This window comes from Myiozetetes cayanensis, unplaced genomic scaffold (assembly GCF_022539395.1).
Source record: "Myiozetetes cayanensis isolate MyiCay16 unplaced genomic scaffold, myiCay2020 scf21, whole genome shotgun sequence".
NCBI classification, from domain to species: domain Eukaryota; kingdom Metazoa; phylum Chordata; class Aves; order Passeriformes; family Tyrannidae; genus Myiozetetes; species Myiozetetes cayanensis.
The window spans coordinates 5,585,580-5,599,240 of record NW_026087423.1 but is presented as its reverse complement, the minus strand read 5'-3'; the positions used below and the strand labels follow the sequence as shown (position 1 = coordinate 5,599,240).

General features: G+C 43.0%; 1 protein-coding gene across 4 annotated transcripts in view; it reads left to right on the top strand.

The window, feature by feature from the left end:
- Positions 1–13,661, top strand: part of CLTCL1 (clathrin heavy chain like 1) — a 34,560-nt gene that overhangs the window by 16,088 nt on the left and 4,811 nt on the right. For all 4 annotated transcript variants that reach the window (XM_050318427.1, XM_050318423.1, XM_050318424.1 and 1 more), the window contains 23 exons: positions 10–210; positions 334–486; positions 1,099–1,221; positions 1,937–2,074; positions 2,275–2,439; positions 2,811–2,991; positions 3,357–3,520; positions 4,280–4,405; positions 4,714–4,856; positions 5,431–5,665; positions 6,670–6,792; positions 7,207–7,352; positions 7,741–7,924; positions 8,105–8,297; positions 8,781–8,938; positions 9,034–9,198; positions 9,559–9,666; positions 9,984–10,151; positions 10,235–10,384; positions 11,258–11,389; positions 11,723–11,833; positions 12,387–12,557; positions 13,309–13,530. In XM_050318427.1, the coding sequence (XP_050174384.1) occupies positions 10–210; positions 334–486; positions 1,099–1,221; positions 1,937–2,074; positions 2,275–2,439; positions 2,811–2,991; positions 3,357–3,520; positions 4,280–4,405; positions 4,714–4,856; positions 5,431–5,665; positions 6,670–6,792; positions 7,207–7,352; positions 7,741–7,924; positions 8,105–8,297; positions 8,781–8,938; positions 9,034–9,198; positions 9,559–9,666; positions 9,984–10,151; positions 10,235–10,384; positions 11,258–11,389; positions 11,723–11,833; positions 12,387–12,557; positions 13,309–13,530 (3,660 nt within the window). The remainder of the gene's footprint in view (positions 1–9; positions 211–333; positions 487–1,098; positions 1,222–1,936; positions 2,075–2,274; positions 2,440–2,810; positions 2,992–3,356; positions 3,521–4,279; positions 4,406–4,713; positions 4,857–5,430; positions 5,666–6,669; positions 6,793–7,206; positions 7,353–7,740; positions 7,925–8,104; positions 8,298–8,780; positions 8,939–9,033; positions 9,199–9,558; positions 9,667–9,983; positions 10,152–10,234; positions 10,385–11,257; positions 11,390–11,722; positions 11,834–12,386; positions 12,558–13,308; positions 13,531–13,661) is intronic.

The window sequence follows — 13,661 nt, the reverse complement described above, 5'->3', positions numbered from 1 at the left end:
CCTCTTCAGGGAATTCTACGTACCAGTGATACAATTAGGAAGTTCCAGAGCGTACCAGCTCAGCCTGGGCAGGCCTCTCCCCTGCTCCAGTACTTTGGAATATTGCTTGACCAGGGACAGCTGAACAAGTTTGAGTCTCTGGAGCTGTGTCGCCCTGTCCTGCAGCAGGGCCGCAAACAGCTCCTGGAGAAGTGGCTGAAGGAAGACAAGGTAGGCTCGGTCATGATACTGGCCTACTCGTGTTGCCTTGTAACAGCTGAGTGTGAACAATACTTTTGTTGATCCTGCATCTCTGAATTCTTCTGCTTGACGAAAATACCCCTTTGACTTCAGCTGGAGTGCTCAGAGGAGCTGGGAGATTTGGTGAAGACGGCTGACCCCACCCTCGCGCTCAGCGTCTACCTTCGCGCTAACGTGCCCAACAAAGTGATCCAGTGCTTTGCTGAAACCGGTCAATTCCAGAAAATAGTGCTGTATGCTAAGAAGGTAAAGTTGTTTATCACAAACTGCAGGCTCTATCTTATATTGTGTGTGTGCATTTTCAAGCTATCTTCCATGAGAAGTTTGATTCTTGTCACTTAAAACTGATAAGTAGGTAAGATTGAGAAACTGTTTTTGTCATAGTGCAAATCATAGCGTATTACTACAGTCTGAGCAGTCTGCAAAAAATAAAATTCAAAACATCCAGAATTTTATGAACTATCAAATTAATGAACTGGCTCAAGCTTATTCTGGAGAATAAAGATAAGATTCTTCCTAAATTCATAAGACTTTTGGTTTGTGGACTGTTAAAAAAAAATTGCCTAATGTCCACTTGCAAGTCTAGGACTTTACTTGATAAATGGTGCCTTAAGAGTGTTGAAAGACTTGTCCCAAGCAATTTTCTTACCTAGCAAGAGAAATGCCTTGGCACAAGTTCATTTACTAAGCAGGTGAATACGGAATTTCTGTGTCAACAAGACAAGCAGTGCTTTTGTTTGAGAATTCCTGGGAGATGGGGGATGGGCACAGCAAGCTCACAGCAGTTCATAGTCCCTGTGCTAAAGAATCTGAAGGCCGAGCTTCCAAAACATGTGTGACTGTTTCTGAAATCTCCAGGTTGGCTATACCCCAGACTGGATCTTTCTGCTGAGAAGTGTGATGAGAGTCAGTCCAGAGCAAGGCCTGCAGTTCTCTCAGATGCTGGTACAGGATGAGGAGCCACTGGCTAACATTAACCAGGTGATGCCTACAACAACAGTACTGATCTCTTTCTAGCCCGAGGTAATAGCATAGTACCATTCTGGGGACTGGTAAGGCTAGTTCACATCTCTGGTTGTCTGGTTAGAGAATTGACTAAACTAATCTAGTCCGGTTTGGTTACCATTAAGTCTTTAGAGGCAAGTGTGTTTTCAAGTTCTTGTGGAAGCTCTCTGGTTTATTGATAACAAATCTGCTACAGGCTTGGTCTAAGCAATAGTGTTACTGTCCTGCTGTGGGCTTTAGTGGAACATTAACTCTTGCCATGCAGAGAACTTACAGAAAGATGAACAAATAGGTTGAGTACTGGCTGCCAGTGACCACTTGTTAAATAGACAGAGAAATGGGGCAGCATTTTTGCATTATTAAATAAATAACTGAATCTACTTCTTGGCTTTTCTTGTAGCAACTATCCCAGCAAGAGAGAAGGGTTGGGATTTGCATGCTATGTTAGAACTAAATAGAGTGGGTGGCAAAAGCTGGCATAATAGCTCAGAGTAATGCACTGCTTCCATTCTGGAGAAAAACAGTGCAAAACTTGCCTCTCTGCTGCCATGGTAGTAATCCTATGAAAATAAAGGAATGCAGCATAGTAGTGCTGTGATGAGCTGCCTTTCTAGCCAGGCTGTTGGTATACATAGAAAAATGTGCATGTGTGTACACAAAACCCCTTCTCTAACTTGACCACTCTCAACAGATTGTGGATGTGTTCATGGAGCACAGTCTCCTTCAGCAGTGCACGTCCTTTTTGTTGGATGCCTTGAAAAACAACCGCCCTGCAGAAGGACACCTTCAGACTCGGCTCCTGGAAATGAATTTGATTCATGCCCCGCAGGTGAGACCTCTCAGCACAGTTCCTCCAGAAGGGGGAGAGACAGCAGTAGACTTGCACAAGAGTATGATGCCTAATACTGATATCCATTACTAGTTTAGTAACATGAAAGACTACTAAGTCACTGCTGTGACTTTTCAACAACTTCTAGGCTGAGCTGCTGTGATTCTCTGACAGTCTGAATATGAAATGTAACCTCCTAGGTTGCAGATGCCATTCTCGGAAACCAAATGTTTACGCACTATGACCGTGCTCACATTGCCCAGCTGTGTGAAAAGGCAGGCTTGCTCCAGCGAGCTCTGGAACACTACACGGATCTGTATGATATCAAACGTGCAGTTGTTCATACTCACCTCTTGAATCCTGAGGTAAGTCTGTTGTGCACAGTAAGGAAGTGTTCACTTCGCTTGAGCTTTCAATCTGTATCACTTCTGCATCTGCTGCGAGATGGTCTGTAAGTACTGAAGTAGCACAGGTAGCTGTGGTTCAAGAACATTTGTCCAGTTACTGATTAAAGTGTAATCTATACTTTCAGTGGTGGGCACTTCAAATATTATTTCCAAACTGCACTTTTGTAGTTGTAAAGATGGTGAGTGTGTTTCTTTTTAAGTCTTTGATCTTAGTGCATGGAAGAGTTCTCTCTAGTAGCTGAAATAGAAACTGTCTACTTGGCACATCTTAGAATTCTGTTGGTGAAATCCTGTGTAAGTTACTGAGTAAAATTTCTGTCTCTTTGCAGTGGCTTGTGAACTTCTTTGGCTCACTGTCAGTTGAAGACTCTGTGGAGTGTTTGCGTGCCATGCTGTCAGCCAACATTAGGCAAAACCTACAGCTGTGTGTGCAAGTTGCTTCTAAATACCATGAGCAGCTTGGTACCCAGTCCCTCGTGGAACTTTTTGAGTCTTTCAAAAGCTATGAAGGTACAGTATTAGAGGGAAGCAGCTTACTTGGAAGCACTGCTTGACTGAAGCTAATGGGAAGGATTGTGGAGCTTTTATGGGAGAGGTACTTGTCACATGGCTGGGCCTCAGGATGCATTTATCAAAGTGAGCTCATCACAGGGAGTTCTATGGGTAGCTTTGTTCCAGAGAGTTTCTTAAACCTCTTGAGTCAAGATCAGAAAGATGAAACCTGAAAGAGAGGAAAAGAATCCTGGTATTTCCTGCAGTTGAATGAAAGCTTCTCTCTCAGCAGGGTTGAACTAAGTCACAAGCTGAAGACTGTACAGTCTGCACTTGCTTCACTTGTCCTTCTAACAATGTTAAAAACATGTGATTCTTTCTAGGACTGTTCTATTTCTTGGGTTCCATTGTCAACTTTAGCCAGGATCCAGATGTTCACTTCAAGTACATCCAGGCAGCTTGCAAGACTGGTCAGATAAAGGAAGTGGAAAGAATCTGCCGTGAAAGTAACTGCTATAACCCCGAACGAGTGAAGAACTTTCTGAAGGTAAATACTCTGCCCAGTGGATTGAAGAGTTTTACATATGTTTTGCTAAGCAGCAGAACTACAGCTTTCTAAGGGAGGGAAACATCAATGATGTTTAGCAGGCATGGCTCTGAGTAGTCTTCTGTGGGGCTGAAATAGGAATTTGATCCTATTCCAGACATAAAATAGATCCTTCTAGGCTACCTCTGGGAAAACAAGCCCAAATTCACATTCTTTTAAAACTAGCTTGTATGACATAACTTTTACCAAAGTTGTGAATATGTTGTCACATAACAATAGGTGAATCCAGGCTGGCAGAAGGAAAGATTATATTGAAGTATCCAGCAGGTGCCTTATCAGGGGTACTGGCTAGACAAAGCTTATTAAAACTGGAATCAACCTGTACTACAACACTGCAGGCTTTGTGACTGGTAAAATGGGATTTTAATGTCTCTTCATTTTGCATTGTCAAGTTCTTGGCCCAGCAACTGTCTTCTGAATTGATACGTGAATTGGTAGTAATTTTGAAGCTAGAGATGTAGGCCTAATGTGGCACTTCATGAAGAGCTTAAACTTAAAAACTTGACTGATAGACCAGCCACAGGATATTCATAATGGATAACTCACTTCTGAACTCAGCTGTCTGCTTGGCAGCCTTAAATGGGAATGTATTGTGACTCCTAGAGCCAAGGGAACTTGGTCAGTCTTTTCTGCTTTGAAGGCACTTGAACTTGGTTGTTTACTGATCACTTTCTTTTTCCTCCTCCCCTGAAAATACAGGAGGCAAAACTCACAGATCAGCTTCCTCTGATCATTGTCTGTGATCGATTTGACTTTGTTCACGACCTGGTGCTCTATTTATATCGCAATAACCTGCAGAAGTACATAGAGATCTACGTACAGAAGGTAAGGAGAATTCCGTGTTAGGCTCCTGTTCTTTCCTTCCCTAGAAGGAACTTAACCTTTTAGTGGACTTCAGCATAATGTTTGTCTCTTTTCTGCTCACTCTTTTGCTGCATAGGCTGTTCAATAAGCCTTTTTCCTATCACAAACATAATTTTTCCTGGAATTCATATACAAATGCAATAGTTACTTAAAATTCACTGCTCTAAAGCATAACTGAAATTGTTAACAAGAACTTCCCCATGTGGAAGGCTGATGGTGGGTTATTAGTAATGTTAATAACTTATTTTAATGATGGTGGCTTATTCTAGGTGAATCCTAGCCGTATACCAGCAGTGGTTGGAGGGCTTCTTGATGTAGATTGTTCTGAAGATGTCATCAAGAACTTGATCATGGTGGTTAGAGGGCAGTTCTCAACAGACGAGCTGGTGGCAGAAGTGGAGAAAAGAAATAGGTAATAAAAATGCATCTGTAGACACCAGTGTTGGGCTTTGCTGACCCTGCTATACACAAACTGAGCTGGATGCAGTTTTGTTAAATGATAAAACGCTAATATTGGTTTGCTTCTTTATAGAAAAACAGTTTAGATTTGCTGGTCGGTCTCTTGATTATTTGGGCCATACAGGAATGCCTGACAGCACTGAGTGATGGCTTTTGAACATTCCTGTACAGCCAACCATAGGATGTGCCTTTGGAGTAAACCTGGATCAAACTGTCTTGACAGTCTTCTAGACACACAGCAGTTTGTTAATTAGTTTCTAGTTACCTGTAAAATGAACAAATGGCTTTAAGCGTGAACTGCCAGCTAATAGAACAGGAGTCGAAAGACTGTAAAACTCGTGGTACCTGCAGCCTTCCCTGATGTTAAACTCCACTCATTCAAGAGTCATTAAAAATAACTGGCTGGTCTGCATTTGCTTTCAAGTTTGACCAGCAGACTTGCTTGAAGGGAAGGTCGGGTATTGAAGGGTAGCTGTCGAGCATAGCTCTGTCTGACTGGTAAACCTGGAATGTTTGTTTCTTCAAAGGCTTAAGTTGCTGTTGCCGTGGCTTGAATCAAGGATTCACGAAGGCTCTGAAGAACCTGCGACTCATAATGCTCTGGCCAAAATCTACATCGACAGTAATAATAACCCAGAGCGCTTCCTGCGTGAGAATCCTTACTATGACAGCCGTGTGGTCGGCAAATATTGCGAAAAGAGGGACCCTCATCTGGCCTGCGTTGCTTATGAGAGGGGGCAGTGCGATCTGGAACTCATAAAGGTTAGAAAAACTGCATTTGTAAACACGTTGAAGAACTACTTGCTGCCTGAAGTGGAAGCCTAGGTGCCTGTTAGTCTCACACTCCCAGAGTCCTGTCTTGCAGTCTCATCAGAAGTTGAGGCAGGCAGGATTCTTCTACATGGAGACAGTAATTTCTATGCTGATGAGAAGAACTTGCGCTGTGTGTCCAAACTAAAGTTGTGTAACTCTGCAACTGAGAAGTGCCATCCACGTCTTTCATCCACTGATTCTGCTCAAAATTAATTTTTTTTTATTGGGCTCAGATAATGCATATGCCTACCATTAAATCTTTGTTATTTTGATTGCTTTGAGCCTTGAGCACTTGATCAGCAGACTGTCATCTAACCTGACTCTACAGTGAGAAAAAAATTTCCCCTGAAACTAGAACAGGGCTTATAATTCTCCTTTATTGTGACTGACCCTTAGAGTTGATCTAATACTTAACTAGAAATGAGGAAAATAAATACTGACAGACAAACTGCAAGGACTTCTTCCAATAGCATTCCTCTCCTATCTTAAGCTTGTTATTCCTAGAACCTCCCTCAGAAATTCAAGGGCAAGTGAAATTCTCAAGGTTCTCAAACACTTCCTTGTCTCAACACAAACACCACAGCTTAATGCCAGATTGTAGCGCTTGTGGCTGCTGAGAAAAACAACATTCTTCTCCTACCTGCACTTCCAATTTCGTATATGGTGAGAACATCAGCTGTGAGTGTTAGAATAGTAGTATAATCTAGGCTTGCTGCTGAAAGCAGATGACTTTCCAGCCTGAAGCAGTTATTTAAGTAATAACTCCACTCTACAGTGTTAAAAAAGTGTTGGCTGCATTTGGCTCCTTTATTTCAGGATATGAAGGTGGCTCCAAGTTGTTTTGCTAGGAAACTACTACGATTAGCTTTAACATTCTGGTTAACCATAAAAACCTGTCCATACCAGTTTCTTCCTTGAAGCATCATTGCCAATCTGTGTGACTTCCCCCTCAGGTCTGCAATGAGAACTCTCTGTTCAAGAGCGAGGCTCGTTATCTGGTGCGCAGGAAGGACCCCGAGCTCTGGGCAAATGTACTGGAAGAAAACAACCCCTTCAGGCGGCAGCTGATTGACCAGGTACAGCAGAAAGGCTACACTTTGAGTATGTGGAGACCTTGGGACATCTCAGAAACACTGAAGTAGCACTTCTCCCCCACTAGGTCCCTCAAGGCCCCATCTCAACCATACAGAAGTTTATAAGAGTTTGAGTGGCAGGTATTAATTCTGACCTTCGTGGTCAGAAGATTTAGTACCAGTAAGGTATTTTTCCTGTCCTATGGAGTGACCTGCCTCTAGTGAAAAAGATTCCTGTACAGACCCAGGGTGTGACTTCACTTCTGTTTGAGATACAGCTATTAGCTTGTCCTTGCTTTCTGTGTCAAAATACCCTCTAAGTTCTGACACTGAATTTGCAGTTCACTGGAATTGGAATATGTTAGCAAATATTTCATTTTGGGAAAACACTTCATACATGCCTCCCTTTAAATCTAGGTTGTCCAAACGGCTTTATCAGAGACGCAGGATCCAGAGGAGGTTTCTGTAACTGTGAAAGCTTTCATGACTGCTGATCTGCCTAATGAATTGATTGAGTTATTGGAAAAGATTGTCTTGGATAATTCTGTATTCAGTGAGCACAGGTAAGAGGAGAGCTTTGTCCTCAGGTTTAGACTATTCAGTGCCTTTGTTTAGGTGGTGGAGTGACCCAGGTCATTGGGAGTCTCTTGGATGCTGTACCTAAGCACTCTTCAATGTGTATAATCAGGAGAAAAACAGAATTTAGAGTGCTTTGTGCTTTAAGAACAGCGCTTGTTCACACTGTACAGTTTGCAGTGATGTGTTGAGAAAAGACAACACTGATACTGGTAACCAGCTTCTTTCTGAAGGCAAATGCTGGTGGTTCTCAGTCTGGGGTTGAAAGGTTGTTGCTAGTGACAGCAAGTGGGTGTGCATTTTCACATGTACAATCCATGTCACTTGAGCAGGTGTTGCCGTGCACTTATAGCCTCTGCCTTCTGTTAACCAAAGGAACCTCCAGAACCTGCTGATCCTGACGGCCATCAAGGCTGACCGCACCCGAGTGATGGAGTACATCAATCGCCTGGATAACTACGATGCCCCAGATATTGCCAACATTGCCATCAGTAATGAGCTGTATGAAGAAGCCTTTGCTATATTCAGAAAATTCGATGTTAATACTTCAGCAATTCAGGTGAGGAGTGGTTCCTGCATGACAGGATAGAATGCTTCATTGGACAGGAATGGCCGTTTAAGAGCAGTTAGCTTCATACTGCTTACACAGAGTGGTATACACACTTGAAGGAAGAGTTCTGTTAGAAGGGGCAGTGTTACAAAGCTTTGATTTTTAACTTGCAACTTCAATTTCAAACAGGTGCTGATTGAGCACATTGGCAACTTAGACCGTGCTTATGAATTTGCAGAGAGATGTAACGAACCAGCAGTGTGGAGCCAGCTAGCCAGAGCACAGCTCCAGAAGGACTTGGTGAAAGAAGCCATTGACTCCTATATAAAGGCAGATGATCCATCTGCCTACATGGAAGTTGTTCAGGCAGCCAATAGAAATGGTAAGGCAAAGCATCCTTGAACTTCAGGTTGTTTGGGTATGAGCTAGTGCATTTACATTGAGCAGCAGGGGTTCTCAAGACTTAGGAATTCTGTTTCAGAGGAAATGGGAGCAGTCAGGACATGGAATGGATGAGTCAATGTTTAGTGAGATTCCTATCAACAAGCTTGTCTGTGTTGCTACTCTAAAGACAGACTTTCCTGTGGAGATAATTTGGACTGTTATCTAAAATATAGCCAAATATAATGTATTTATGTAGCTGTACGTGGCAAACTTGCTTGCTAACCGGATTGCAGAACAGTATCAAGAAGTTCAGCCTTACATGAAGGTGACTTGGTGTTTAGCAGGGAATTCTGTAACTCAAATATAAATGGCTTACGTGGTAGAGGAGATCCTTGAGCCTGCTAGTGAAAACTGTTCCTAAGATGGGCAGGGTGAGCAATACGGAATGACTGAACACAGAATTTTCTCTTCTCTCTTCCAGATAACTGGGAGGACCTAGTGAAGTTCTTACAGATGGCCAGGAAGAAGGCTAGAGAATCTTACGTGGAGACAGAGCTTATTTTTGCTTTGGCAAAAACCAATCGTCTGTCAGAACTGGAGGAGTTTATTAGTGGCCCTAACAATGCCCATATACAGCAGGTATGTGTTGGAGCACGGTTCCCATGTATGACCTGCTGCTTAGCTGACCCCTGAGAGCTGCTGTTACCCGTGTTTACCTCGGGCTCTCGCTGCAGGTGGGTGATCGCTGTTATGAAGAGGGGATGTACGAAGCAGCAAAACTGCTCTACAACAACGTCTCGAACTTCGCTCGCCTGGCGTCCACCTTGGTGCACCTCGGCGAGTATCAGGCGGCCGTGGACAGCGGCCGCAAAGCCAACAGCACAAGGACTTGGAAGGAGGTAACTTAAACAACTCGTGGGTTTTACTTGCATCCAGAATGTGCTCAGTGGTTTGTTCTAAGCATGTTGCTTTAGCTCTGGTAGCAGCTTGTGAACTGTTCCAGGTACAGAGTATGTCTGTAGCTTTATAACTTGTTCTCTTGCCCAAGGTATTAAAGCTTAATTTCAAGACTTAAAGCTCAGTGTAGAATAAGTGACAGATTTTAATTCTAGTAGAAGAATTATGGAAATACCTATTTGGAAGTGCTGGTAAACCTTGAATTTGGTAAATCTTTTCAAAATAATGTTCCCTTTAATGTAAGGAGATCAAGCATTGCAGTATCGTCCTGTTAACTGACTGACTGCTGACTGTCATTACAGGTGTGCTTCGCTTGTGTGGATGGAAAAGAATTCCGCTTGGCACAGATCTGTGGCTTACACATAGTCATCCATGCTGATGAACTTGAAGAGCTGATCAGTTACTATCAGGTCAGTCACTGTTAATGTCCTAGAAGACTTACAAAAGCATACTGAAAAAACCTGATACCCTGGGGGGCTGATGGTTAAATTCATTTTCCTTCTATCTCCATTTCTTCATGGCTACCTGCATTTTCTCTGTAGTAAACAGAGTGGTGACAGTTTTCACTGTCCCTTCTTTTATAATTCTGTTGCCTCATTGGAATCACGTCTTACAAATATAAGCACTTTCATTGGGAGAAAAAATCAAACTATATTGAATTTAGGTAAATGTGCATTAACAAGTTGGTCATGAATTTGCAGTTAATCCTTATTTTCCTAAAATCCAGGATCGTGGCTACTTTGAGGAATTGATTGCCCTTTTGGAAGCTGCTTTGGGCCTAGAACGTGCCCACATGGGAATGTTTACTGAACTTGCCATCTTATACTCCAAATTCAAGCCTCAGAAAATGAGGGAACATCTGGAGCTCTTCTGGTCTAGAGTTAATATTCCAAAGGTATGCAGTAAAATAGCTCTGCTGCAAGTGAAGGGGGGAAGCTGTCAGTGAATCAAACTGATGGATTTTGTTTGTTTTAATAGGTGCTCAGAGCTGCAGAACAGGCTCATCTCTGGGCAGAACTTGTATTCCTCTATGACAAGTACGAGGAGTATGACAATGCAATAATTACTATGATGAATCATCCCACTGATGCCTGGAAAGAAGGGCAATTTAAAGACATAATTGCCAAGGTAAGTAACTACTTAACTGAAGCAAAATACTGAAAGCTTCTTTCAGGACAGAGGCAAAAATGCACAACAGAATTGCTGTTTAGAAATTAAGTTTGCTCAAGCTACTCAGTTTTCCTGCTGTACTTAAAGCAACTTGCAATTAGTTTAAAGAATCCATCTAATCTTACACTGCTTCTTTTCTGCTGTACAGCACTTGGTGTTGAGTGGTAGCAGCCAGCACAGAGTGTTTTCTGAGGCTGCTCAGGATCATAGGTCACAAGCAAGAGGCCTGACCTCCTTAATACCTTTGAGCTGACTGCTGTCTTACTCGGAGGCTGTAACTGTTTTTGGAAGATTTCTGCCAATGTTTCCAGCTGTTTCAGTGTGAGAAACAGGCTGGGCAGTCCAGTGAGTACAGCAGAGCATGGTGAATTGAGGAACAGTTTAGACAAGATTTAAGACTGCGTATACTCATACTGGTCTTATGGGTTTCAAGGAAACAACTTAAAGACCATTCAAGGCTACAGCCTTTACTGGCTTTGGGAGCTGACAAATGGTCATTAATTGTAATGGGCTACCTGTGCCAGGATCTCTTACTGTGGATGGGTTAGAACTGGTTTGTACTACCCCTGGTAGCCTGTGACTTCACTGTCTGGAAGCAGATGGCACAAGAAGCAGTTGTAAGACTGAACAAGAATTCTGCATAAGCATTAAATTTCTAGCCTCTAGGACAAAACTTAAGCTTTTGTTTAGGAGTCAGACTTTGTGCTGAGTTAAGTAGTCTGAACTATCTCAAACTACTAGTTTGGACTACTTAACTCAGCACAAAGTCTGACTTGTGTCAGTCTTAGGCTTACTTGTGTTTTAAGTACTAACTAGTGTCTAACCATGCAGGTGGCCAATGTGGAGCTGTACTACAAAGCCTTGCAGTTCTACTTGGACTACAAACCTCTGCTGATCAACGATCTCCTGCTCGTGTTATCTCCACGACTGGATCACACCAGGACAGTCAATTTTTTCTCAAAGGTGAGTTTAGGAGATGGGAGGTGAACAAGAAATCCTCTTGCTCAAGTGTAGGATCCTCCAGGCTCTGGCTGGAAAACAGGGTTGACATCTATTGGGTGTCTTTGCCTCCGGTATAAAGGACTGAGAAGCAGCTCAGTCCTGGCTTGATATGGGAAGCGCTGGAAAAGTGAGCATAACTGGCCTAGGAGGCTGTTTTATTTTGCTTCTGGCTATACAAGGAGCTTTGTTTGAAGGGTCCTGACATCTTGTAATAACAAGGGGGAACCTGTTTCAGGAGTGTGCAGTGTCAGGACCGATATACTTAATCTTGTATTGGAAACCTCTTCCTTCCAGGTTAATCAGCTACTTTTAGTAAAGCCTTATCTGCGTTCAGTCCAGAACCACAACAACAAAGGAGTTAATGAAGCTCTTAACAACCTTTTAACAGAAGAGGAAGATTTCCAGGTAAGCCCCAAAACACAGATTGCTTAGCCTGAGGGATGCTCATCTTTCTCCAACAAAAAAAAGCTGCTGACACAGTAATTCCCTTGAGTAGAAGATAACACCTCTGCAATGCAACAGAGAGGGGAGGTGCAGTCAGGCCCTTTTGGAGCAGGAGTCTTGAGACATCAATGATTTGCAAAAAAGCAGATACCACAGATGTTTTTCTAAGGATGGACCTCACAAAGGTCAGTATCAGGTGTGCATACTCTACTGGGCAGCACTTCTGCAAACAAATTTGTTTCTGGCCCCATTGGCTGCTGTTTGAAGACATGCTTTGTCTTTTAGAGGTAACTAGCTCTTTTGTGTCTGAAGTCAGCGTGACCAAGTTAGCATCTTGCTTTGTTAAAAAATATCTTCTGGAGAGGTGCATGAAATGTAGGTAGAGAAGATGTAGCCATAGTATCAACATCCAGCTGGCAGAACCCAAACACTTGTGTACCATAACTAGACGTTTCTCTACTGTAGTTCTTGCTTGCTGCCATCTGGCAGCACGTGTAACAGCTCTCTCCAACAGGGTTTGAGAGCTTCCATCGATGCCTACGACAACTTTGATAACATAACGTTGGCTCAGCGTCTGGAGAAGCACGAACTCATCGAGTTCAGGCGCATTGCAGCGTATTTGTACAAGGGCAACAACCGCTGGAAACAGAGCGTGGAGCTCTGCAAGAAGGACCGTCTGTATAAGGTGAGTTAGTGAGACTGAGGAGTCTGAGCTGTGGAGCACAGACCTCCTGGACACTGAACGTGTTTCCTGAGCTTCAGATCTGGAGTTCTAATTAGTCCTTAGCCCTTCACTTGAAGTTTAAGGAAAGACTCCTAGAGCAGAAGTGTTTGCAATTTCAAATGCCTGTCTTAAATCTAGTTTCATAATGTTGTCCTGTACTTGGGGATCTGTCTGTATCAAACAGTGGCATCTCTGCAGTTATCTGTATCAGTATGGAACATTTTCCATAGAACTGAAGACTTATGCCCTTGTAAGGGTACAGATGGAACATGACTATGGTGGTATAATATTCAAGGCTGTAGTGAGCTCACATGGGCCAGTTTGTGCCTATTCCATGGAAATATCTTCTGTCATGCCACATGGCAAGCAGTTGATGAAATAATCTCTTCTGCTCTGGGTAGTCCCTAATATCTAATGGTGAGGTAGGTGGGATAACAGCAAATTGTTTATATTCTCTGCTAGAAAACGAGGCAAAATCTCATCAGGTCACTTCAAGTACTTAAGGAAAAGCTCTTGGCTAATGTTAATAAAGTGTGTGGCTCACCTCAAAGCTGGTTGTGCTGTATCTTGCCTCCTACAGAACATGCCTGGTGTTCAAGGCTAACTTCATGGTATGCCAAATACCTGGCTTACCTAGCTAGCAATAACCTGTACACAAGGTGTAGAGCAGGATGCTGGCAAGGGCCAAGTTAACTGTTGCTGTTTTGTGCAGGATGCTATGCAGTATGCTGCAGAGTCCAAAGACGCAGAGCTGGCTGAGAAGCTGCTCCAGTGGTTCTTGGAAGAAGGCAAGCAGGAGTGCTTTGCAGCCTGCCTTTTCACATGCTATGACTTGCTGCACCCAGATGTAGTCCTTGAGCTGGCATGGAGACATAACATCATGGACTTTGCAATGCCTTATTTCATCCAAGTGATGAGAGAGTACCTTACCAAAGTGAGTATTGCGTGGGCTAAAAAGCTAAGGCTTCAGTCTGCTGTGTTATTAGCATTATGCAAACCAGAGCTCTTTGCATATATTTGGAATGTTACTGTTCCTCATAGACGAACTCCTCTTGGAGTTCTGTG